This window comes from Python bivittatus, unplaced genomic scaffold (assembly GCF_059951505.1).
Source record: "Python bivittatus isolate LINGU-HERP-01145 unplaced genomic scaffold, Pbiv_v1 ctg000700_np1212, whole genome shotgun sequence".
Taxonomy (NCBI): Eukaryota; Metazoa; Chordata; class Lepidosauria; order Squamata; family Pythonidae; genus Python; species Python bivittatus.
In genome coordinates this window covers 51,745,916-51,773,247 of record NW_028277098.1, presented here as the reverse complement: position 1 = coordinate 51,773,247, position 27,332 = coordinate 51,745,916, and the positions used below count along the sequence as shown (strand labels likewise).

At 37.4% G+C, this 27,332-nt stretch overlaps 1 protein-coding gene across 3 annotated transcripts; it reads left to right on the top strand.

Moving 5' to 3' along the window:
- The first annotated feature begins 337 nt into the window (after positions 1–337).
- On the top strand, positions 338–27,332 carry KDM4A (lysine demethylase 4A). 3 transcript variants are annotated; one of them, XR_455781.4, is made up of 23 exons: positions 559–684; positions 2,565–2,754; positions 4,190–4,365; positions 5,090–5,204; positions 6,250–6,443; positions 6,954–7,003; positions 7,558–7,661; positions 8,273–8,410; positions 9,305–9,552; positions 10,294–10,484; positions 11,342–11,706; positions 13,407–13,527; positions 14,114–14,292; positions 15,340–15,538; positions 16,433–16,509; positions 17,404–17,459; positions 18,029–18,137; positions 21,857–22,045; positions 22,548–22,718; positions 23,309–23,428; positions 23,846–23,938; positions 24,439–24,830; positions 25,994–27,332. XR_455781.4 is itself a non-coding variant. In XM_088153519.1 (22 exons), the coding sequence occupies exons 2-22, from the start codon at positions 2,617–2,619 to the stop codon at positions 24,577–24,579; spliced, it is 3,174 nt and encodes a 1,057-aa protein (XP_088009645.1). In that variant the 5' UTR covers positions 338–526; positions 2,565–2,616; the 3' UTR covers positions 24,580–27,332. The 3 variants fall into 3 exon arrangements, 2 of the variants coding, with proteins under 2 accessions (XP_088009645.1, XP_007420033.1); XM_088153519.1 differs by lacking the exon at positions 559–684 and adding an exon at positions 338–526 and having other exon boundaries at positions 24,439–27,332; XM_007419971.4 differs by having other exon boundaries at positions 24,439–27,332.

The following is a 27,332-nucleotide window of genomic DNA, read 5'->3' as shown; positions in this document are numbered from 1 at the left end:
CTGGTATCACTTTTGTTTAGCATTCAAAATGAAAAACAGCAATAAATGTGACCGTTAAATACTTTCCCCTCCAACTCTACTTGATGCTGGCAATGCAAACGCAGCGGTTAGATAACAGCCTCAACAGCACCAGCAGCTTCTCCTTCGCTTTCTCCACTGCCCCTTCTACCTCTGATCGAAACAATATCTGCCTAGTAACAAGGCTCCTTTCTCAATGATTGGTTGGTCAATTCAGACACTTCCTACTGACTGGATCTGAGCGATAATTACGCGAAACTTGTGCGGATGGAAAGAGAACGCCGGTTTGGCATCATGGGGCAAGACGCCAGAGGAAGAGAAAGAGAACTGCAGCGGAGGGATCTTCCTACATCGTTCGAACGCATAGTGGCGTAGCCGCGTCGCGCTCAACCCGTAAATTGCCACGGAACTACTTTCGCAGCGGGGAGCCCTAATACGATCCGCCGTCGCGACGCTTACGAAACGAAGGAAAGGAGCGTGATTGGCACTTCATGCAACCTATGAGACGGTAAAACAAGTGCAGGAACTCCTGGGGATTGGATCGCGGCCGGGAAACGTCAGGAACGTGACGGGGGGGCGGGACACAGGACGGCGTTGGCCCCAGGCTAATACAGTACTCTATTTCGGGCCCTGTCAGAAGTGGAGGTGGTTCCTGTGAGGCCTTAGGTAAGTGGAAATGCGGTAAAGGGGGACCACCGGGAAGGATTAGTCTTGGAGTGGGCTGGGAGAGTAGCGAATAGGGAGGAAGGAAAGCTTCATTCGGGCGGGGCTCCTCGTTCGATCTGGATCGCGCTGTGGAGAAACGAGAACCATGGGGAGGCTGGACTTCCCTGAAACGAGGAAGGGATAGAGGGGAAGCCCGGGGTGAGGGGGGGTGGTCTCCTTATCTCAGCGAGCCGATCCCCCATCCGGCGAAACAGCAAGGCTCAAAAGTTGCTATGTCAACGCCGGGCCTTCTGGGCTCTTTCCGAGAGGGGGACGATTTGGGTCCCTTCCTCAGTGCCTCCTCCCAGCACAACACAGACACAAGGGAGTCAGTTGTCAAAGTCAGTTGCTGCCCGTTGCAGCGGAAGACAAGGCAGCTCATTCCGGGCGATCCATGTGTAGGAGGGTTAGGATCACAATAGGCGGAGGAATTTCAAGGGACAGTTTCGAAATTTTGACAAAAAAACAGGCTCCTCTCCATTTAGCACAAAAGCTGTCCGTAGATAACACATTTTTCTGCTCCAGCATCAGCGCGTTGCAAAGAAAACACAGACCGAGGAACGGAATTGATTTGAGAGTCGGTACAAGGCATGCTGCATACAGAAGAGGCAGGGCAGGGAAATAAAATGAGGAAAGAATTTTTAGGGAAAAAAACCTCTAGATGTTGGGGCTCTTGGAGCATTGGGTACACAAATACAGTTGCTTTTATGTCATGCAGGATGACTTGAGATATTTAAAGGAAAAAATGGAAAGAAAAAATAGCAAGGAACTTCAGGGAAATGATGATAATCTTTCTTTCCTTCCAGTTTTTTTTTTAAGTTTTAAAAACAGCTTCAATATTTAAAAAAGATTTATGAAATTCCATTCCCCCTTTCCTCCTCTATTACAATAAGCACACATAATTTAAATTCAGAGTTTTATTTGTCATCTTTCTTTTCTCTGTTTCTCTTGAGGGCCTAGTAAGCAAGGCAAGAATATAGACATTTTGGAGAAGCATTCTTTTCAGAAACAAATACCTGTGGCCTAAATTGGCTGTGGGAGAACATTCAGGACCAAGTTTGGACATTTAACAGGACAATTCTCTGGGATACTTTGTTGTCTTAAATTGATTACAGAGTAGGAACTTGCTTTCCTCTGTGGAAAGCAAGAGCCAAAGGGTGCTGCTCACTCCTCTCTTTAATATGAAACCAGCCTCCAAGAAAAGGGAGAGTGATATGTCAACACAGTCTGAGACAGACCTTTCTACGAAGAGAAGTTCACTTTGCTGGGTTTTGATTTGTCAATGGCTATAATAAAATACATTGAAACATTAGTGGGTACAACTTTCTTTCTTCCATGTAAAGCAGGTATCTTTCATACATACATTCATTTTTTCTTTATCAAGACTAACCAACCTGCTACTATTGATATATAGCCCAAGTGTAAAATAGAATTGTGTTGAGAAATGTAATTCAGATCCCAATGGCAGATAATAATCTAAGCTAAGAAAATAACCTATTTTCCTAAAATGAAACTCTGAATTCTTACATTCATATCCTATCTGCTCATTCTGTAGCTAGCATCAAATAATTTCTGTTATGTAAGGTTGAGGCATTTTTATCAAATAATAGAATTGGTACGTGTAATTTACCAGGCTTCTTTTGCAAATCTGAGTGTGTAATTGATGTTTAGGAGCATAAAGGTGTAGAATAGACATGATGAAAATTGAGAAGGGTTGGGGGGCTTTGGCATAGTGTTATATAAGAAAGCAATGGACATATTTTGATGCATCACTCTTTATTGTGCGCTCACTATTCTGGATAATCCTTATAACTTGTAATCCTTATAACTATTTGTATTAGTTCACTAGTTCTCCTGGTTCACATATGAGAAGAAAGATTGTGAACAAAAACCATGGGGTCCGAATTGGAGAACCTAAATCCAAGTGCCAGAATAATGACGTTCCATCCAACTGTGGAAGAATTTAAAAATTTCAGCCGTTATATTGCCTATATAGAGTCCCAAGGAGCCCATAGAGCTGGACTAGCAAAGGTAAGAAGGGCTGGGAACAATGATGATAATACTATGATTTATTCATTTATGTTTAGTATAATTAAATTTGATTCAGAAAAATATAATGTATTTGGTTGGCAATCATAGCATAATACAAATGAGCAAGTTGTATTATGGCTAGATAGTATCTAGAGAGTTTATTAGATCCCATTGATGAGGAAATAGTGCTTATTTTTTGGGGGGGTGAAATCAAATAGTTATTTAATGAAAATCCTGGACTTCCACTTTTCTTCTCTTGTTGCATGTTATTTTAACTTCAATTGTTTGAAATAGACTTTGAAATGAAACCTAAATATTTCTGGATAGAGGTACATAACTATATTACAACTTTTATCTCTATGGTGTGTGGTATCATGAAGATTAATTTCTAGAACAAACTGATCTATAACTTTGGGTATGTAGAATTCTAAAAAGAGAACTGCACTCATTTTAATTGGTTGCTTCATAGATCTGTGCCAATCTGTTGAAAGTTGTGCTTCACAACATGTAGGAGCATATACAAAGCATCTCTGTTGAACCAATAAAGCAGCTGCATCTTATTCCAGGATTGCGTGGCTGCTTTGAAAACTGCTCTCAGTTGTTTACACACACACATGCATATGTAGCCAGTAAGCAAAGCAAAGCCTCACATGGGTGCTTTATTGTTTCAAAGATAAGTGCTCTGTACATTCACACATTGTGAGACACTGCTTTCAAAGGATTTGCACAGCCTTATTGTTTTCAGTGGAAAGAGCATGTACCATTTAGGTAGGCATTTCCCTTTGTATTTAATTAATTTTGGGTCTTCTTTAGGTCTTCCCAGTAAATCGGGTCATTAGAGACAATGGGTCACTGTCATCATAAGAGTCATTTTGGCATATGTGCCTGTAAACTAAATCACTGAGCCAGATGCATGGTAGTGCTCCGAAGTAGATTTCTTGATTATGAATATTAACTTACCTTGTGCTTAATTTTATAAAATTTTATAAAATGCCAACTTGTAGTCAAGAGGGTTGATAGTATTGCATGTGGATTACTACTATATGATGCTGAGGCATAATCCTGCTACTGTGTGTAGCTGAAGAGCCAGACTATTGGAAGTATTAGATACCTAGCATTTGAACGTTCTATTCTTGTGCTTATTTTTCCCATTAATTACTCATATAAAAATTACAGTGAAGGTTTTCTGGTATAATATAATCCCCTTAAAGAGTTATTTCCTGCTTTCATTCTTATAGTTTACCATATAATTTGAATTTTTCATCTTTCTTTTATTATAACCTAATGGAGCACCTGTTTATGTATCATAATATACTGCCAATGAACACTTTGTCCTGCCTAGGTGTGCAATGACGTCTTCAGGCCTTCTTCTTCAAGGTTTTACTTACTTCCCAGATTTTCTGAGTGTTTTCTGTTTCTTGCTTGAATTTTCTAGATTGTTCCTCCTAAGGAATGGAAGCCACGCAGATGGTATGATGATATTGATGATCTGGTCATCCCTGCTCCCATCCAGCAAGTGGTTACTGGCCAATCAGGCCTCTTCACACAGTATAACATCCAGAAGAAAGCTATGTCAGTCCGAGAATTCAGGAGGATAGCAAATAGCGACAAGTAAGAAAAGATTGTCTAAAATTGAAAGATTCCAAATATATGTATTTATATAGTGTGAGCTGTGGGCAGCCTGTAGTAATGGAACATAAGTTTGTAATAGTTCAAATCTCAAAGAGTCTTAATTTAACAAAGTCTTTGTTCTCAGTATCTGGCATACAGTATATTCCAAACTGGAATGTAATTTCTTGAGAATATTTGCTTCTGTATCATACTCCTTATGGCTCCAAAGAAGTGTCTTGTGAATGGACTGTACTGCTTCAGGAGCAGATATTTCAATGGATCGTCCCTGAGAAGCTCCATATGTGTGTTGCAGTCTCTGGATCAAAACCTAGTTTCTTAAGTGCATTTCTGTAAGATACTGCTGACCTGATATCTATTTCTGCTGTCTGCCTTAACTAAAACTAAGAGAATAACATTATACTAAAATAATATTGGCAGAAGTTGCAGCATCTTTCTAAGTGAATGATTTCTGCCTTTGAACATGATTCAGCTGAACTCTTAGTTAATTTTATTAAAAAATTTAAATGATAGAGAAGTTGAGTCTTTGGCTCTTTCATCTAGGATGTTTGTACATGATTATCTTCTTAAATCTAACTTCCGGGATGCTTATCTACAGTAATACGTTATTTAAAATTGGCCTTGTGATAATTCTTGACATTTGTCAGTGAATAAAGGAAAGTGAATAGACAAGTTATATTAAGACAGTGAACCTGTGCTCCCTTAGGTACTGTACTCCTCGGTATACAGATTTTGAAGATCTTGAACGCAAGTACTGGAAGAATCTCACTTTTAATGCTCCCATCTATGGTGCAGATGTTAATGGCACACTCTATGACAAGGTAAAAGAGGAGTAGGAGACATAATTAATAGCTTCCCTATCTGTTAATGGACGTTAACTTGTTTTTTGCACTGATTGAAATTTCATTTGAGTTCTAAGCATCAATTGAACTTCCTAGGTTTGACCCCTGAAAATTTAAATGTGTATATAGCTGAAATATATGAAGCACTGCTCTAGAGACTAGTATATATAAACAATAAAATATGTGTTGTCTTTCATTATTAGAGACCTCTTGTTTACACTAATTGGTAATATACTTTGTCTTTATACAAAATTAATCCACAATAATGTTCATAAAATACAATTATTTGAGTACCTTCAAAAGGACGTTTTTCATACAAATATTTGAATATATAAAACTAAACTAATGATAGCTAGTTTACTGGATACTTTATTCATGTATACTGTATATGAAGTATTGCTTATGTTTTCTGAGTGCAATGAGGATTCTTTGCAATAATGTGACATAATATGATAATCTTATTAGCAGATTCCACTCAATATAGTGTCATCTTCAGGTCATTCTGCTAAACCCTTTCTCAATACTACTATACCTTCCCCCTAATTAAAATTACAAATAGGCAGGAACTAAAAGAACAGTGAGATACAATAAAATAAAGGTTTGTTTTTACGTTAAAAATAACACTGATATTAATATTAGCAGAAATTGAAACTAGATGTAGATGTTTTGAAGCAGGTTATAGTGAATGGAAGAATGATTACAGTTGCTGTCGCATTAGAATAATAGAGTTTTAAGTCATCAAGTTCAATCCTTTGCTCTGTATTTCCCAACAGGTTATTATTTAGTATATGCTTGAATATATTCAGTGAAGGAGAGCCTACCACCTGTTGGTCAAATTGCTAGTACAGTTAGGAATTTTTTTTCTGGCATTAGGTAAGCACCTACCTTCCTGTAAATTAAATCCAGTATCCCAGATCCTGTACTCTAGAGTGATAAAGAAAAGTCTTGACCTCTATGTGAAGAATATCAAGGTGATTGCTATTAGTTTATTGCTTTTTTTAAACTGTGTTTAATCTATTTGTAGCATGTAGATGAGTGGAATATTGGTCATCTGAATACAATTCTGGATATAGTGGAGAATGAAAGTGGCATTACCATTGAGGGAGTAAATACGCCTTATCTCTACTTTGGGATGTGGAAAACCTCCTTTGCCTGGCATACTGAGGACATGGACCTGTACAGTATCAATTATCTGCATTTTGGAGAACCAAAGTCCTGGTGAGATAGCCTGTATCAGTATATGTGTGCGTGTGTGTGTATCAAGGATGTGCATCCCTTTTTAATTGAGGATCACATTTGACAGCAAATGACATACTGAAATCTGCAGTCTAAAAATATATGCAGCTGGCACAAACAGGTCAGAATAAAAACTAAATTTGATTTGATTTCATTTAAATTGAATTAATTAAATATTATTAATGTTATTCCCCATGTGTTTAATAATTTTCTATCATATTACATTTTGTACCTGAGTTTCCCTGGTTTTGTGAGAGAAGGAGCTGCAGGTTGTGCAACCCTGCTATCTTTTGCCTATCTTTAGCTTCAGGTTTCTCAAATTAACTAGTAGTGTAACCTTGTGGAAAAGCAAGCTGATTTTCTCAGTGTAGGAATGAAACAGTAAGTGGGAAATGATTAAATTGGTTTATTATATTTTGGCATCACTATATAACTTAGGCCTAAAAAAGCTTAACCTTTTGCTATTATTTTTGTAATTGTCTGCAACAACAGGTACTCCATTCCTCCAGAACATGGGAAGCGGTTGGAACGTCTTGCTAAAGGTAAACATCTCTCTCTCTCTCTCTAAATAGATCTGTATAGTTGATTGCTTTTAAAGAACAGTAGCAGCTGCTTTTTTTTAATTTTTACCTAATAATAATCCTAAGCTGACTTTACTAATATAAGAGCAATAATTTTGAAAAATTATGGAACTCTTGTTCCGTTATATCACTTTATTTATAAATGTCCCAAAAATATAATACTTTTTGAACTTTTGAAAGTGAGAACTTTCTTAAAGCTCTCTCTACATTCTGTGAAAAAAAATAATGAAGACTCTTAAAAAAATAATCTAAATGTCTCTGATGCTTCATTATGTGTCAAGAGAGGGAATAAAGAAATGGTACATATCTCTCTTTTCTCCATTTGGAACAGTGGATATAACTAGACTTCCTCTTGTCTGAAAGTTGCCTCTAGGCTCTGATTACTTTGTCTTTCTTTCACACATTGCTAAGCTTAGAAGAATCCATACTAATACATATTCAGTCCTGCAGCCAACAAGTTTTGTATGAATAGCCATTTTCAACAATAGCATGTTGAATATCTGTTTCTTAAATAGGGTTCTTTCCTGGAAGTGCTCAGAGTTGTGAAGCTTTCCTCCGACACAAAATGACCTTGATCTCACCATCAATACTGAAGAAATACAGCATCCCATTTGACAAGGTAAGGAAAGAATTATGGCTTGGCTAATATTTTAAGGAAATCTAGAAAGCCTGAGGTTCTTATAAGATTGTAGGAATTGAAGCTGAAAAGGCCAGATGGGAATACATCCTATATTTTGTTTTCACTTCTCTAAATTAGGAATAGTTACACACAGTAGGGAGGTATCAGCAGACTTAGGAGAACACCCCCCTCCCATTTTTGCAGATGCTCAAAATATCTTTAGAGGAAGAATCTTGAGTGGGGAGCACCCTGAAACAGCCAATGAGAACTGAGCATGTGGGAAGAGAGAAATAGAATAAAATACATAGCAGGAATCATGTGATTGGAGGTAATTTCTTTCTTCATACTGAGAATACTCCCTCTCAGTTTTGGTCTGTGTATGCTTTTTTTCACATAATTCATGGAGAATTCCATAAATTCCCAAGATACAATTTTTGCTTTGCTAGGATATTTGCTGGGCTATCTTTTCATCAGATAATTCTTAGAAAAAGCTAGATATAGGGACTCTTTTATTTCTAGCTTGGTAGTACTGAAAATTATAAAATAATTATCAAATGAATTTTAGAGATTATATAAAGTGCAGAAATCCATACCAGCTGCTTCTCTTTCAGGTGACTCAGGAAGCAGGTGAATTCATGATAACTTTTCCTTATGGATATCATGCTGGTTTTAATCATGGCTTCAACTGTGCTGAATCTACTAATTTTGCCACTCTTCGTTGGATTGAGTATGGAAAGCAGTCTGTTTTAGTAAGAATCTTGTTGCTTATTCTTAAATGATTGGCAAACAGAATTTTGGATCAGCATTTATCAATTTAATATTTTGAGGTCAATGGGGAATGCATCCTATTTGTTAACAATGTAACAAATACTGTGTTTGCTGCTAAACATGAGCTTTGAAGTTGATCTAGCCATTTTAAGTTTGGATATCTGTAAAAATGTATTAATAGTCATTCATACAAATAATCCTCTAGTTAGTTTGGGGAGAGAGAAGACTTCAGATGGAGAAATGTAGAACTCTAAGAACTCTGAATAGTTATGTAGGACTACTGTTTTTGATATAAATGTCAGGGTGACAGGTGTAAATATTTAGTTAAGGATAAGGTATGCCTGTCTGCATAATTCTCAAGAGAGACTTTTTTTTTCATCAGCTATATAAACAGTAAGGCTTGTGAAATGGAAATAGGATAATAATGCTTGTTTAGTTCTCATATTTTTCTGATATGTTAGCATTCCTACATCCCATTTTTTAATGAATCTCTACTCTTCTTCTGTTAACTCATAAGGTTCATATCTGCTTCAGACATACAGCTGCAGCCTCAGCTATCTGTAAGGCCATTCTGTGCACTGTTATTTTATTTAATTATTAATAGTTTTTTAAAGTATGCAGTGCAACAACAGATGCTTTGTCAGAAGGAAAGCCCACAACAGATCTATAACTGGTGATATCAAACAAATATTAGATGCATGTTGTTTTGTTCTCCTCTCCCTTTTTGCAACTAATTACTTTTGGGCTCCAATCTTTGTAGTCACTATTCATTCTTACTAGGAAATGGTATAAATCTCTTAAGGCATAGCTGCAGAGTAAAGTTAATATTGAAATGAAAATATAAGTGGCCTCAGCTGTTTTGTTATCCCATGTAGTGCTCATGCCGTAAGGACATGGTCAAAATCTCCATGGATGTCTTTGTGAGGAAATACCAGCCAGATCGTTACAAACTCTGGAAAGCTGGGAAAGATGTGACAGTCATTGACCATACTCTTCCCACACCAGAAGCAGCTGAGTTCTTTAAGGGTGAACTCCTTCAAAAAGTTAAGAATGAGAAGCAGTGCCCTGAGGAAACTGAAATAGAGGAAGAATGCAAAGGAGATGAAGATATGGAGAAAAAGAAGTATGCTTTAATGTTTTTATTTTCATAAATGATGGCTTAACCAATGTTAGATACTCACTTATTAATCCGTTGCATCTGTGGAGCTTTTTCTATTTTCCATGTTAAGTGGCTACCAATTACATTGGGACTTGTTTCTTCTCCCTTTCTCCTTGTTTTGTTTAATTACCAGATTCAGTAAGTTTTAGAAAATGTGTATGCAGTCTTTAGTCCTCAGTAGGCTGTGGAATATGAACAGAAATTAAATTAGGGATTGGGACCAGACTGTTCATGAAAAAATTGGAAAAAGCATTTCAAAGGATATTGTGAATTGCTTTAAATTAAATAATTCATCTTCCTAAATTCTCTTGTAACTGTCTTCTGACCTGTTGTAAATTTATATTGATGACAGATACTTTGCATTTGAAATAGCTACTATCTTGTTACATAATAGTCAAGTGTGTTTCATTTGAATCCTTTGGTTAAATTGGGTTTCTTACAACTGAGGAGAAACCAGTTCCAAATATTAATATGAATTGAAAGTTCATGTGCTCAATCATCCTTTGACAAAATGATGTTAAATATAATTTTTTCTAGAAATTTTATATTTGCTTCATAGTGATAAGTGTATCTCTTTTTAGAGCTATGCTTTCTCAGATACTTCAGAAAAGTCATAAAACCAACTGATTCTTCAGAAAGAGCAATCTGATATGAAAGCTGGGCTGAGTTCTATTTAAAAGATGACTTGTTGGTTTCTTTTTGCAGTGTCCCAAAGCATCGCATTGGAACCAAGCGGCACCGAGTCTGCTTAGAGGTTCCTCATGAGGTGAGCGAAAGCGAGTCCTTTCCCAAGGAGGAGCTGGGCCCAGTGCAGTTTGAGATGGAGGAAGCAGCCCCTCCAGTTGGACCTGCTAGAGAACCTATACAGCAAGGGGATGAAGGGCTTGCACCTCCAGGTAACTTCTTGGGTGCTACTTATCATGGTAGCCAGTCTCATTTTACTTGTTCCAATGTGCTTAGCCATAATGAGATTTGTTTAGTTTTGGCCTGGTTTGTTGTCTGAATGTAGCCAACCTATTTGAGGTTTAGTGTGATGCATGAACCCAACTTCTGTCTTCAACAGATAGAAAAATATTTCAATATTGGGAGGAAAAATTCAGCTTGTAAACTGATGTAGTGCTTAACTCTGGGTATGGAAGATATGCTCAAGAAACCGGAGCATCTGCAGAGATATTAGATGAATTACTTGTGTTCCTTTGACTTCAGCAACATAAGAAATTAATAGAATCATGTCAGTAAAACATAGAACAAATTCAAAAATTGAGAAGTAGCCTCCAGGATTGGAGACATTCATCCCAAAGTTGTTCAAGAATTCTCATGGAAGCCACAATTATGACATGAAATATGAAATCATTAGAAAGTGGTTTAATTTGTAGTGTTTTTTTAAAAAAAACTTGAAAAGATTTGGAAATGTGTTTTGATAATCTCAGGGAGAGAAAGAATACAACACTAAAGAACAGGGTTGGAGCATATATAAATTGATAACAAAAATTCTGGAAACTGACTAAATGCTTGAATAGTGAGAAATTAAAGGACAAGATATGACATTGTGTTATCTGTTATTGAAGTTCTAGAGGAGATTCAAATTACAGGAGTGAGGCCTCTCTTGTAAAGCATCTAACTAGACTGGGCCAATTAATAGTTCACATCTTGAAACCCTAGTTTCAGTTTAATTTTTAGGCTTTTATATCATAGAGCATTTTATTTTGGTGACAATTACTGAAGAGTTCTTCAAATACTGTTTTTGATCCAGAATATGCAGATTCCTCTGAAGTAAAATTTGAAGAACTGAAAAATGTTAAACTAGATGAGGAGGAAGAAGAAGAGGAACCAGAAGCAGCTGTCCTGGATCTTTCTATTTCACATTCTGTGTCTTCAGTTTTGACCCAATCTGCCATGAAGTCAAGCCCAGTCTCCAGCCTTCAGTCTAGCTCTCCTTTGTGTTCTGGCTCTTCAGACTCTGAACCTCCTGATCTTTCCAGGCAGTCGATTGAACAAGCTGAGGTGCTCACAGTTCATAGTTATGCTAAGGAAGAAGTGAACGGCATGGAGACTGGACAGTCTTCCCGGAAGAAAACCAGTTCCACAGCTCGTATGGATGAACAGGAGCTTGCAAAAGTAAGATTACATCAGAGGGTACATCCAAAATCTGTCTTATATAGTATATGCTACAGACACATTTTACTGATCGTGATACATAGGATGGGCTCTCAATAGACACTTGTCTTGGAATCTTGTAATTTCTAATGTACTTTCTGTCTGATCTTTGCTTTGTGACAGTCTTATAAGCTGATATGTAGTTTGCAGAAAATATTTCTAGGACTATATTTGCCACATTAGGTACCAAGTAAATGTATTATCGGTGTAGTTCTGCATTCTAAAATACAGTATTCTATCTGTAATACAAGTCTTGGATGCCATGGAGCTTAAGCAGTGCAGAAGGTACAAGTAATTATCACTTTGTGATCTGTCCAGGAGGTACTTTGTGGAAAAACAATTTGTACCTTTCTGCTATTCTTCCTGCTTCTTACAGTTTTAAGTTCTTGCAAAATCTGTTAGTGCTGTAGTGTAATCTAGAACATTATCCGTAATACAAGTCTTGCATGCCATGGAGCTTAAGCAGTGCAGAAAGTACAAGTAATTTTCACTTTCTGATCTGTCCAGGAGGTACTTTCTTGAAAAACAATGTGTACCTTTCTGCTATTCTTCCTGCTTCTTACAATAGAAGAGAATATATGTAGCTCAGGGTTGAACTGTGGAGTCCTTGGGGTTCTTTGAGCTTGGCTGTTTTCTTGCAGACATTTCACTACCTGACTAGGTAACATCTTCAGTGCTAGACGGAAGTGGGGTTTGCTCTCTGTTTATATATAGTAGCTTGCCCTGTCAGTGTTAGTGGGGGAGTTGTTTTTTCCTTGGTAGTGCCTAGGTTAGGCTGTTGTTACTGCTTGACTGTTTGAGTTGGTAGGATACTGTTTACTGCTTGATTGTTTGTCTGGTGTTAATCTTGGTGTTAATCCCTGCTTATCTGGGTGTTGATTGCTGGCGACGGGGTGTAAGGTTTACATCTTAAGTAAACCAAAAGACCCAGTAGCCCAAGAAGAAAAAACAGAAGTCATCTACAACATATAGTGTCCCACTATATAGGGCAGACAGGCAGAAAACTACCAGAACACCAACTAGCAGTTAGAGGACATGATGAAAACTCCTTAATCTCACAACACATGGACAGACTTAACTATAGTTTCAGCTGGGAAACTGTCAGCATCTTAGGTCAAGCTAAGTCCAAAAACACGAGGGAATTCCTGGAAGCTTGATATTCAGACAAGTCAGCCATCAATAGACACATAGAGATAATAACATTTACATACTATTCAAAAGAGACAATAAAAAAGAAACAATAAGACCAGAACACCTCCTTGCCAGCAATCAACACCCAGATAAACAGGGATTAACACCAGGATTAACACCAGACAAACAATCAAGCAGTAAACAATATCCTAATCAAGGAACTACCAACTCAGACAAATAATTAAGCAGTAAACAACAGCCTAACCTAGGAACTACCAAGGAGAAAAACAACTCCCCCACTAACACTGACAGGGCAAGCTACTGTATATAAACAGAGAGCAAACCCCACTCCCTTCTAGCACTGAAAATGTTACCTAGCTGGGTAATGAAATGTCTACAAGAAAATAACCAAATTCAGAGGACCCCAAGGAATCCACTGCTTCTTACAGTTTTAAGTTCTTACAAAATCTGTTATTGCTGTACTGTAATCTATAGTATTGTAGCTACTGATTTCTGTCTGATTTGTGCAGATGGCAAAGGAGTACATAAGATCTGTAAAAGATCGTAAGAAGTCAAAAGGGCGTCGCCAGCCCTTGAGCAAACTCCCACGTCATCACCCACTCTTGGTTAAAGATAGCCTTAGTGATGATGGTAAGTTCCACGTTTCTTCCTTTTTATGTAATAGAGGTGTTTGCCTGATAGTGACACTGATTGATAAGTGTCTTTGGATGTCTTAAACTAATCCTATATATCTTTAGAGCAAGCTCTTGAATTTTGTACAACGTATACCTGAACTCATTAATCACAATCTGATTCACAATTCCTTGAAAGTTGCAGCCTTGGCTAAGTGAGCTTGATATACTTTGAGGATGAATTTCAGCCACCAAGTTAGGACCCAATACAGCGCTTTGATCTCTCAGGCAAAGGAAAGAGAGCATGTATTTCAAACACATTTTATAATTGTGGGGTTGTGTATTATTTCCAAATTATTGGTCTCACAAATTATATAGGCTGAGCAGCCATATGCTAGAGTCTGAGTTTTTACACAATGTAAAAAGCAATGTTTGTAATGGTTGCTAATAGAGACAGAGAGAGTGTTGGCAGTCACGGCTGAGAAGTGAGGCACATTATTAATTATCTTTCCAGTAGTTTAAATCTGTTATTCTTTTGACAGCCTGGAAAAAAGGGGAAAATGTATGTTTCTAAATTTTGATTGATGTTGTGATCCTTACTGCAGAAATGTCTGAGCAGTTAGCACCTGAAGAAGAAACTGAAGAGATGGAAGCATGGGCTAAGCCTCTCAGCCAGCTGTGGCAGAATCGTCCTCCAAACTTTGAGGCGGAAAAGGAGTATAATATTGCCATGGCTCAACAGGCCCCCTATTGTGCGGTGTGCATGCTCTTCCAAACATACCAGGTAAGCAGATTATTCTTTCTCCTGGCCTGGGTAGTACAGAAGCACTGTAGAATGTAGTTTGTGTAGGTATTGAAAGTGCTGTGTTAATAATGTGACTTCAGTTTTATGACTGATTATTGCCAGAAGCTACTTTTTCCTGCTTCCAGTGTATTTCCATTGTAAGTGGGATTTTCTATAACATCTGTCATACTATCCTAACAAATGTATGCTTTTTTTTAAATACACACACACAGACACATATTCTAGTGCCCGATAGCAGAAGCTAAACAAGATTAAGCTTGATTAATGCATGGATGGGAGACTGTAGGCTCTTAGGGCTCAGTAGGTATCACATTCATCTCATATGGGAAGAGTCATTGAGAGCCTATATGGTGTGGTGGTTAAGATGTTAATAGCTTTTCAAACACTATCCACATGTTTCTGTTTCTTAGGGTCATTTATTACTAACCCATATGGAAGAGTTTTCCCTCACTAAATAATGCAACACAGAAACTGTTTAGCATAGTGTGGAATTTTAACTGCTTATTTAAAACAGTTAAGGAATTTATCCTATAACTTACTTTTTGGATCTTACTTAAGTAGCACACGGAAGGCTTAAAACAAGTCCAAAAGTATTTTTGATGATTGTTATATTGGGAGTAACATATTTAATAAATTAAAAAATAAAATCTTAGGGCTGGAGTCATATTTGCAGAAGTGTACCTGAGATGATGTAGTGTGTACTTTCTCTTTGAAGATTTGGACAATGTTGTATCAATTTTATGTTAAACATAGATTCTTTACCTTATTCTGCCAGGAAAAAAAGGTTTATTGATTATTTGTTTAGCAGAAATATTCAGTATCCCTTCTCTAGAAGGACATTATATCAAACTTAATTCAAAATCATTCTACCTAAAGCATAACCTAGTAAAATAATATTTATTTCAATTCTTGTCCTTGGACCCTTTTAGTGCACAAAAATTTGGTATGCTTTCCTGATCATGCGTTTTTTTTTTTAAATTTCTGCAGTGCTGTTCCTTTCTAAAATGCATAATTTCTCATTGGCAGGCAGATTGTGGAAGTCAGAGCTCACAGGCAGTTCCAGATGCTCCTAATGGAAAGATGAGAACTAAGCCCCTCATCCCTGAGATGTGTTTTACTACCACTGGTTGTAGCACAGATGTCAGCCTCTCTACCCCATATCTGGAGGAAGATGGCACCAGTATTCTGATCACATGCAAGCGCTGTCAGGTCCGCGTCCATGCCAGTGAGTACTGTATAACTTAGGTCTGACTGTCCATTGACACCCAAAATAAAATATTACCATTTAGCCCTCCATTTTCCCATATTTTAAAAAGGAGTAATGTAAATGTGTGGCAGCTTATGCCTGGTTGTTTTTGTGGGTAAGGAAGACCACAGAAGGAAGTCAAGGAATTGCATTTTGGTGCCTACCAGATTCATATGAACAAAATAATCAGAGAATACCATGGGTGCAGACTAAAATTAAAGTGCAATAAACATAAAAGATATCACTCCAGATACTTTTCATACTATGTGAAGATTAAGATGCTGCCACTGGAAAACTAACCCACAGTATAAAAATTCAGAGGGAAAAACCTCAATGGAATGCCAGTTATTAAGCAGCTTGAAAGAGTGCCTTTCCCTAATGCTTTGAATATCGCTGATGCTTTAAAGCAGTAAGAGAAACTCAAAGATGTAGGGCACTGTAATAGTTAATGTCTGGAGTTAACTTATAACAACAATCGGTTTTTCTATTATAAAATCCTTTGAACTGACAGGATCCAGAGACAGATTTGACCCAACATGACCATTTTCATGGCTTGAGTAAATCATAAAGAAACACAGGTTTGAAATTTATATTTTTAAATGAGGGATCAGATTATGAATAGATCAGTATTGCTTTTTGATTAGTAATAGTATGTTTCAAGTAGATGATAGAATGCTTAGGGTGATATTCTGTGCCATTGTTTGGTTCTTCCTCTAAACCAAGACTGGTCCAACATATTTTGGGGACACAAATTCATTACTAATATTTGTTGAAATAAGAATGGTTATGGAAATTGAAACATTGCAGGTTCTTGTTAGAACATTAAGAAAATCTGCTTAGCCTACAGACCTTCTATTCTTATTTTTATCTTAGGTTGTTATGGAGTAGCTCCTGAGAAGGCAACTGAAGACTGGAAGTGCTCTAGATGCAAAGCTAATGCTTTAGAAGAGGTACATCAGTGTCAGCTAAAATTCTTTTGTGTTCATGCATGAGCCTTAGTTCAGTATCACTGAAATGTTTGCAGTTGTGGGATAGTTATTGAAATAGATGCATATACATACATGAAAGACTTTCATTAAAATGTAAAGAAAATCTATATAATCTCAAGATCTAGTTTCTGATCTGACTTTTCTTCATGGGATACTTTAAATGAATGGTGTGGTTGACTCAGTATCATCCATTATTAAGTGTATTCATGAGTGTTCCAGAATCTAGCCCTGGGATACAGAAACCTCCTGCTCAAGCTGGCTTAATTAACAATCCCTACTGGAGATAGCTCCCCTGAATCTCTTCTGAGTCAAGCATTTATTCAGATATTGAGAATCCTTGTTAAAATTTTGAAATGTTTATCAAGCTCGTGGTTTAGACATTTAGTTTAGGGAATGGAGTACTACTACGAGATGTTTTCCAGGTTTATTTGACTCTCATGGTGCAGAAGCATTGATGTGCAACTCTGCTGTCATGCACCACTGGTGAAGTACCATCTTACTTAGATAGAATGGCATAGGCTTTTGAGCAATCATCTGAACAAAACAGATCCTGCATCACTTCCACATAGGTGTGGAAAGCTTTCTGCTATGTGTGCCCATAACTGGACTTAATAAAATGCATTCTAGTAAGCACTAGCCTTTCATTTCCTGTAGGACTAGCTTGAGATCTTCTATGAGAGAAAAACAGTTAATGCACAGAATTATTTAACTTGCACAGTACAATTCTCATTGCAGAACATTTATGTGTTTCAGAGAAGATTTAAAAATAGTATAAAATGTAGTATAATGGTACATTATAATTGTACAGTGTTAATTGGTATGATTTCAGTAATGTGATTTTCTTTTGTCTGTCAGGATTGCTGCTTGTGCTCACTTCGTGGAGGTGCACTTCAAAAAGCCAATGACAACAAGTGAGTTTTTGTGATAAGCATGGAAGGGGCCTTGACTAATAGGCATCAACTAATGTTAAACAACAGATTTATTAGTGATGTTCCCCTGGTCTGATGCAATACTGGTTGAGGCTATGGTTGTGCAAAGCATTCAGTTGAGGTTTTTGCAAAGCATACTGTTGTAAGCAAAGCTCCCCTTCTCAGATAGTTAAAGCAACCACATCCTACGGAGGGTTCATAAACTGCTTCAAAAGGTGTCCACAAACATGTGTGCATGGACAGCCACATTGCTGATAGTCTGTTATCTGTTCACACGTAGACAGAGAACCTTTGAAGCAGCCATGAGCCTTCCAGAGTATGTGGTTACTTTTATGCTAAATGTTTTTGCAAAGCACTTCTTTAAAATGCTTTGTGCAGCTGTATTGAGAGTGGGGGAGGACATGTAGTTCATGAGGTTAACTATTCTTTATACTAAGGGGATATTTGTTTTTCAGCTGTTTTACTAGTATCAGTATGGGTTCTCCATATCCTGAAGCTAATTTTTAATGAACATTTGCTAAGTACTTAAGTAAACTTCTGATTTTTCTCAGGTGGGTCCATGTTATGTGTGCTGTGGCAGTTCTAGAGGCCAAATTTGTAAACATTGCCCAGCGTAGTCCAGTTGATGTCAGCAAAATTCCACTGCAACGCTTCAGACTGGTAAGAAAATAAATAGTTATTTGAATTGATTAACATGCTTACTGTATGCTTTTATGAGATTCTTGTATCATAACCCTGAGAAAGCAGGAAAAGTCTCTTCAGATTAGAAGATTTGTGATAATGTAAGTGATAGAACTTTGGATGATTGTATATACCAGCCTTTATCGACTTGTTGCCCTCCAAAAGTATTGGACAAAACTGCTGTTATTCTAAGACTGTGGGGCTAAAGGTCATGGTGGCTGAAAATTATGGAAGTTGGAGCCCAGCACATCTGGAAGATGACAGGTTCAGGAAAGTTGGTGTATGCAGTATAATAACAAATGTAACTTAACAATTACTTGTATTAGTTGTAGAATCAAATGGCTGTACATTAATAATGTAGAGCACATGGCATGCATATGTGCTGTCTGTACAGTAATTTAGTAAGAAAGGCCAGTGTTATCACATTGCATGCCAAAGGTCAAAGCTGAGAAATGATTATTACACAATAGAAAACTGAGCAGATCTGTGGCTGTGGTCAGTCTATGTCCTATCTGTTTGTTTGTTTTTTGACTAATATGGCCACCCATCATGTATCAGAACCCTGGACAGCTCACGAAAGCAGCAGTAAAAACATAAAGGAAACAATAAAACCACCATCCAAAACTTAGTGCCCCAGAAACAAACACTTTTCCATACATTAACCTTTAGATTTACTAAGCTCCAGCCTCACCTTAGCCCAACATTCTGGGGAATAGTCAGCTTTTCAAGGCCTTCCAGAAGGCTAAGAGGGTAGGGGCTTGCTGAATCTCAATAACGAAACATTCTCAGCAGCATATCAAGACTGACTTGACAATCTTATTGCAAAATATTAGTCTGCTGATGAGACTCCCACTTTGAAAAATTACAGTATTCTACAGATGTCCCTATTTCAAGTGCGTTCTTCATTGGTTGTTTTATATGCTTTTGTTTGCATTATCTGTATCTTGCCCTTCTTCAAGAGAACTTAGTTATAATTAGCTTCATCATGTTTGGGTTTAGTCATGTTACTATGCTATGTACCTTCAGAACAAACTGGTCCAGCACTTACTTGGTTAAAGAATTTTCAAAATATGTTTTCCAACTCTCAGCGTCCCTTCCCATAATCTTTAGATAATATTACTCATACTTTCTCTACGTGCAGAAGTAATGTATCTTTCCTAGGTAGAGAATTATTAGGTAGACAGAAAGTCTTCCTAAAAAAGAATGATAAACTTGAGTATCAGTCAGTATAATTGTGAAATAGCTATGTGAATTATATCCAAAGAGCTTGATAATTATTTATTTATTTATTTATTTATTTTGTAGCTTTTATATAGTAGCCCATTCTCTAGCACTCTGGGTAGTGCATGATAAGGAAAAACAGAAAAAGGAATAAGACAACATGATATAAAATAATGTTTAACATAATAACCAATGGTCACCCAACAATCATACCATGGGCCAGAGGCCCACTGGAAAAAAAAGAGACTTCATTTCTCCTAAATGAAAGAAGAGTTGGGGGTAAAGATTCTGGGGGTAATGTACTTCAGAATATAGGGTCTATAACTGAAAATACCTATCTTATCCCTTTTCGATATATCCATCAGGGGAATGGGATTCTCAACAAATCCTCTTTTGATGATAGGACTGGATAGGGAGAATCATGTTTGGTAAGGCAGTCCCTGATATGTTCCACTGTTACACCATATAGGTCTCTGTTGGTAATGAGCAGCACTTTGACTTGGTTAAGAAGTACAACCAGTGCAGTGCCCTGAAAATAAGTCTAATCTTGCAATAATAGGCTTATTTGGTAAACAGCATGACTGCCACATTCTGAACCAGTTATAGTTTTCAAGGCAGACCAATGTGGAGTGTACTGTAATCGTACAGTTGTGTGGTGATCAGAATGTGAGTCCCTGTTGTCAGAGTATCCTAATCCAGATAGATCTGTAACTGATACGCCAGCCTGAGCCAGGCAAATGCATCCCTGGCCATGGCTTCCACCAGCAGGAACCATGGTTCTAGGAGGACCCTCAGGTCACCAACCAGCTCCTTGGGGAAAGCATGACCCATGAAAAGCCGGCACTAGGGCTGATATTCCTGGGTGTTTACTGACAAACAACAACTCTGAGTAGAATTTAAACAGAACTTGTTTCTCATCATTCAGACCCTTACAATCTCCCAACACTGATTCAGGCCTTCTACGGCATCTCTAACTCAGCTTAGGTTGGTGATACAGAGCAGTATCACTTCATCCTAAACCAGTGAATAACTTCTTCCAGTAGTTTCATATAGATGTTAAATAACACAGGGGATAGGACAAAGCCTATCCCATTATATAAAGGAAGATGAAAATACAAAAACATTCAGGGCTTTGATTTTACCCAATGTGTATGCAGTAATATATTATGAACAAAAGGAGGCATACGGAGGCCGCCCATCAATAGTCACATATTAGCAAGTTGCATGTAAGTAAAAACAAGAAAATCCCTACAAGAATCTACAGGGAAATATAACATAAGCTACCTATACAGTGTAATTGTGTAGTAACTAAATACCATGTATTCTCTCTTCTTCATAAGATTGTACCATAGTAGTATTAATTTAAAGGAAGTGCTTGGCCATTAAAGAGTATTGTAAGTACCATTGAAATAAACATGGAACATAAATCCTGGAATACAGGTTTGACAGAATTCCTGAAAATAAAAACTCACATTTGATAACCCTCTCACCCACTTCTCAGTTTAAAACAAAAGTGCTGAGGATCCAAAAAATTCAGACATCAAAAATATCCTGCAGATTATCATTTTCACTGAGATGAACATTAATTGCTGGTTTCTATTGGAAATGTGGATCCTCCTTCAGCCAAAGATACAGCTAATGAATTTCCAATGTAGTTTAAGAAAAACAGATATGTCCATTGTTACTTGTTCCAAGGGATGGGTGCATTTCCTAATCCTCCTACAGTAACACAACCAAACTCTGTAATTATATGGAGATTTATTTTTGTTACTTAGATTAATAGTCTGTTGTCTTCCACAGAAAACAAGCATTGTAATGAGTAAAAATAGCATGCCTTAAGGCTCTAGTTCATCTGCATTACAGCATATTTTGTTTTATAACTTTAATACTAGGGGCCAGAGTTAGCATGGAGATGGCACTGATAACATTAATCCTATTTAATCTTTCAGAGCTTTTCCTGTTATCCCTGAATGCATCTTTCAGGATGTGTGTCAGGAAGAGGTCACATGTGTTTATATAGTTTTGCTTCCAAAAAGTGATTAAATTCTGAGGCCTCTTTTGGAGTCTTTTATTGCTGAACAGTGAAGGCCAAGATCTGTATGACATAGTAACTTTCATACATTTGTTTTGTTTGATTATTAAGTTACTTCCCTTGCATTTGTTCTCCTTTTTTTATTTGCAGCTGATATCACACAGCCATACTGGCATTCTCCTGCTTGTGCTATTTCAAAGCCTCTGTTCCAGAGTTTGAGACCATTGTTATTTCCCATTTGGAACTTAGGTTTTGTGAGCATTAGAGGCTCATACCATGTACAAGGGATACTAACGACACATAGTTCATGATTTCAACATCTAACAACCAATCTACATCTGAAAAGGCTCATGTGTGTCTTTTGTGGTTATCCAAGGTATCTAAGCTTCTGATACATATGGAACTGAAGCACTTTGCTTGAAGTGCTGAACTTATCTCTTCACAGAAATGTGTCTTCTGCAAGAAGCGGCGGAAGAGAATTGCTGGTTGTTGCGTGCAGTGCTCTCATGGCCGCTGTCCTACATCTTTCCATGTCAGCTGTGCTCAGGCAGCTGGAGTCATGATGCAGCCAGATGACTGGCCATTTGTGGTCTTTATTACTTGCTTTAGGCATAAAATTCCATCTCAAGCAGAGGTATGTAATAGGAACTTAATATTCAGTTCAGACTAACTTAACATTTGTATTTGACCCATTACTTCTGAACATCTTAATCAGCTGGGAAAGGCAGTAGTAAAAGTGTTCAGGAATTCAAAACATACTATATTATGGAAATGCTTGCTTTGTACCTTAGACTCATGTTCTAAGGTGATTATCTGCTCAAAGATGCTGCTACTTTTGTTTTTGTTGTTATTTACTATTGAATTTATACTTTCTATTTATATCTTCACTAAAAGTTGATGTTATAAAGTTTTTATAGCAATAAAAAATACAGAGTAAAAAAAAACCATAAAAATCCAAAATTAAAAAGCTTTGCAAAAGACACGCAGAAATAATCGTTCCATACTTTCCAGAAAATGCATAGGAAGCACTTGTCTTTTTGTGCAACTTTCTACAACCTTCTAAGTATTGTGAGTGGTTAAACCATAGAGTTTATCTTCTGAATATAATATTGACTATAGCTCCTTTGTTTCTTCAGCGAGCTAAGGCTGCTCTACAGGATCTTGCTGTGGGACAGGCTGTGATAAGCAAGCACAAGAACGGACGTTTCTATCAATGTGAAGTGGTCAATCTGACAAAGGAAACTTTTTATGAGGTCAACTTTGATGACGGCTCCTTCAGTGATAACCTATATCCAGAAGATATTGTGGTATGCTTTGTAGTAAAAAATCTATTGCACCAGAAGATGTACAGTTCTAGGAAATATAAAGCGTCAGATTGCTGAAGTGGGTCAAATCTCTAAAGCATCTGGACAACACTTTTGAACTGCAGAATGCAAAGCTAAATGCAAAGCAAAACAGCATAGATTATTTGACTCTTGAATTAGAAATCTCTCCCCTTTTCCCTCCCTTCTGTTCAGTATCTTTTAGCATCTTCCATTAGAGAAAAAATAATTCCAGATGAAGATTCTGTTGTGTTGTCAAATCTTTGTGTTAGTTCATATGTAGATATCTATATAATAAATTAGTAATTCTAGAACAAGGATAGTTTTGAGTGTCTTGTAGTTTGTTCATGGCAGGAATATTCTGATTATAAGATTAAGTTCATTGCAATTATCTACTGGTGCTAACAGAATTCCACTTAGTGAAAATTGGATACTTTCCTTCTCTCCTCATCTATCATCATGTACCAGCTCAGTCGGCAAGCTTCTCCAGGGTCCATTATTTTAGGCAATGCTGCTTCTGTCTGCCAGTCAGTAGATGTTGCTTATATTTCTCAAATTTTCCTCAACATGGACAGAGTCGAGACTGCCTCCAGCTTGGTCCTCCCCCTCCAGGAGAAGTTGTTCAAGTGAGATGGACAGATGGTCAGGTCTATGGAGCTACATTTGTGGCCTCTCATGTCATCCAGATGTACCAGGTGAGGGAAGGAAATGGGTTTGATTCTCTTATTTTCTCTCTTCTTAACTCTTTGTTTTTGTGGATTGCTAACTTGGGAGTTCTGAAATCCCTGAAGTTTGTATTGTGGCCTGTCATGGGCAAGATAAAAAGGTGTAATTAGTTGCTCCAAAAGATACATTGATTGATACATTAACATTTGTGTAAAGACTTGTTATTTCTCATGCATTATAGTTTTGGCTATCTGAACTAGTTTCTAGATACTCTCCTGTACTAGCAAGTGTTCTGCTATCTCCTCCATGATGTAGAGTGCATGAAATTCCATGCCAGTTTGCTGGAGTCCTCCTCCACAAAAACATTCTGTACTGAATTGCATGATATGGAAGTAGCTATTGATGTTTGTGTTCATCTGACATCCACCTGATTGTTCTGATTCTAGGTGGAGTTTGAAGATGGATCCCAGCTGATGGCAAAAAGGGATGATGTGTATACACTTAATGAAGAACTTCCTAAAAGAGTCAAATCAAGGCTGGTAAGTCAAAGAGCCAAAGTTATTGATTCATGTAGTTCTTCTCACAGAGGAGAACATCAGTTCCAACATAAGGAACTGACCTTTGGGTAATGGACATCTCTTCTGTCACTGGGACAGTTCCAGATGCTTCAAGGGAATAATAAAATTATTAAACTAAAGGTTCTAAAAGTCATTTCAAAGGAAAGGAAACAATAGATTTTCAGAATACTGTTTGTTGCACCCATTATTGAACTCTGCAACTTTGTAGATTAATGGTGAATGCCCACATGTGGGCTTCAAAACTTGAGGTGGATCTAAGTGCATACTTAGATCCTCTAAAGCAGATCAACTGCATATGTAGATTCCTAGAATCTACCCTCTGTGTTCTTTTCCAGCAAAATAATATCATTTTATTGTGCATGAGGAAAATTGTGAAGAATCATCATTCACTTATAACTAACTCATAGTCCAGTTTTCATCATTGTCCTTATAATATTTCTATGTCTTTACTCGATTTGCAGTCTGTTGCCTCTGACATGCGCTTCACAGAGATCTTCACAGAGAAAGAAGTCAAACAAGAGAGAAAAAGACAGAGGGTGATCAACTCTCGCTACCGTGAGGATTATATCGAGCCTGCACTGTACCGGGCCATTATGGAGTAGCAGCTTGCAGGAGGATTGCAGTGACCACCCCAAAATGGATCCTAGCACTCCAGCACAGCAGAGGCCAAACAGACAGTCTTCATATCCCACTTTTTTTAAAAAAAGAAATGAAATAAGCTTATCTGACTCTGTAGCACCTTGGAGGTATCGATTTGGCTTTACTGGCAAACTCCAAGGCTATCATTTGGGAGCACTTCTCTGAGTTCCTGAAGCATTTGGTTCATACCAGCTCGATGGCTTCGCCTTTAGCTGTGAGTTTCTTCATTCAGTACAAACTGTTCTTTGCCAGAAGGATATCTTTCCGATGCCATCCAAGGAGCAGCCCAGACAGTTGCAGTGCTAAAAACGACCTTCCCCCACTTCTGAATAAAATGTCTATTTCTGGGGGAATTTCTGAGCTCACCCTGCCTGCACAAAGCTGGCGATGTTACTGGTGCTTGACAATGAATTCCTTTTTATATTTATAACCCTGTTTTTTGTCATGAGCACGCTTCTTTTTTTTAAGCATCACCTCTCTGAGAACAGAGCTAAGTGAGCGGAAGAATGGAGAGTGAAACTAATTAGCTCTCTTTATTCCCAACTTCTTGAACCTTTGATTAAGCTTTTGTCCGTTTTATATTCAGAGACTTATTTACTCATATGTTTAATTGTTATAGTTTGTGCCTATGTAATAGGAAAAGGTTTTGAGCCATTCAGCGCTGCGCATTCCTCAGGCAAGAGAATCCTGGGAAATATCCTCGATTAAGGCAATAAGGACTACAAGGATTCCCATTCCCTGTTTGGCTTGGAATGGCCACAAACTGGGCCCAGGTTTGCAACAAGATTGCCTGGGAAAATTAGCATTCCTTCATCTCACTGGCAATGACCCCAAATTATGGGGTATTTGAATCCAATTAGAATATTCATTAAATGATGTCAGGGGTCAGCATTATTGGTATTTCCGTTTGGAAGCTTTGCACTGTTTTTGCCCAAACCTATTCAGGTAAGACTAGTAGAAGGGCACGTGTATATTTAGTTTTATTTTTGTGGGACAGGGAAGGAAGTTCAAAGGTACATTTTCAAGAGGTGTCTCTTTTCTTGCTGTGCAGTCATTGGGGACAATTTTCACTCAGATATATTGCAAGAAAAAGTACAAAGCTACTTCTCCGGTTATAAACATGCCCTTGTAGTCTATGGCTGTAGTACCCAAAACGTGGCCATATCATCTAATCTTGGAAGATAAATTTTTACTGGATGCTCCAGGGAAGACTGTAGTATTCTTTCCCTTTATTTAACTAATTATATTGCTGCACGAGGTTCACACAACAGATTATGTCAACAATTAATAGATGCAAAATTTGACCAATTACTCTTCAGCGTGCAGATGAACAAAATTTGAAAGCCTTTTCTGACTCTCTCTTCCTTTATTAATTAGGATCCTGAGTGCATTTGGAGGAAACCTAGAAGAAGTGGAGAGATGCAAATTTCAGTATACAGTGTTGATCTCCTCTCTGTATTACTTTAGAATTTAAATCTGTATTACTGTAGAGATTGGCTCTTCATAAGCACAATATATACATAAGGGATCTACTTTTGAAATATCTGCAATTGGACACTGCCTCTCAACTTGGAAGTAAGAATGGTAATTACATGTGAGAATATCTTATTGCTCTCAGTTGCTGCTTTTTAAAGAGTGACATGTCTCCAGTCTCCTTTTGGGTCTTGAATAGACTTCTGTTCTCTCCCTAGTATTTATTTAAGTGGTTTGTGCCATCTAACAGGGTGGGCAGCCTTTCTTTTTGGCCCTTGGGTATTAGGCAAAAGCCATCCTGGGTAATACATTCTCTCTGTCAGTATTATTCTGATGCCCAGGAATGTTTTTATTATAAAGCAGAGACCCTCCTCTCTTTTCTTGTCTTTTAGCCAGGGGGCTACTGCCTTTCTATATCAATATTAAAACTGAATCATGATGCTAAAGATTAGTTCAACAGGCATAGGGACTTTTTCTTAGATTTTTTTCTTCCCCAAAATGCTTTCAGATTGAAAATGAAATTTAGATGGCACGTATCACTAGATTAAAAAATATTATTGAACTATAGGTTGACCTGTGGTTCAAAACCTTCCTGAATTTTTAAAAATAATTCACATCAGTGGTCAAGTACATCTGTGCATATCTACAAATTGGTTTCATGTTGTAGAATGTAGAAGAACATGATTTTACAGGATTGCGTGCTAACAATGTCCACACAATGTCTGTTTATAAAAAGCAGTTGAGCGGGCAATAAGAAGTCCAAGAGCCCTTTTAAGCATTATGTCCTATTGTTGTTTACTTCTTACAAATGTATCTGTTGCTTTCATCCAAACTGCAATTATTTTATCTTAAGTCAATGTAATAATATTGTTGATTAATTTTATAAGTTTGATACAATAATTGGGATAAACTTCTTCCTATTGATGGTTTAACAAGCCTTTGAAAATATAAACCCCATTTTCTTAGTTTGTCCCCAACATTTAACACATGTACACACCTCTGTATAAGGTTGCACCGGGCTTAGTATGCACAGAAAAGAACAGGATGAAATATGTGATCTAAACATGATCTGTCATGACTCCTTGAAGACGGACTCCAATAATTTCTGACCTATTTGAAGTTGTACTGGTTTTGGGATGCCAGTGTGAGATGGATACAAGATAGGCAGCTTTATGTATTGTTTTCCTGATCTAGTAATATAATTTTGGACTAGACTCAACTGATTAAATCTCAAACACTTTAA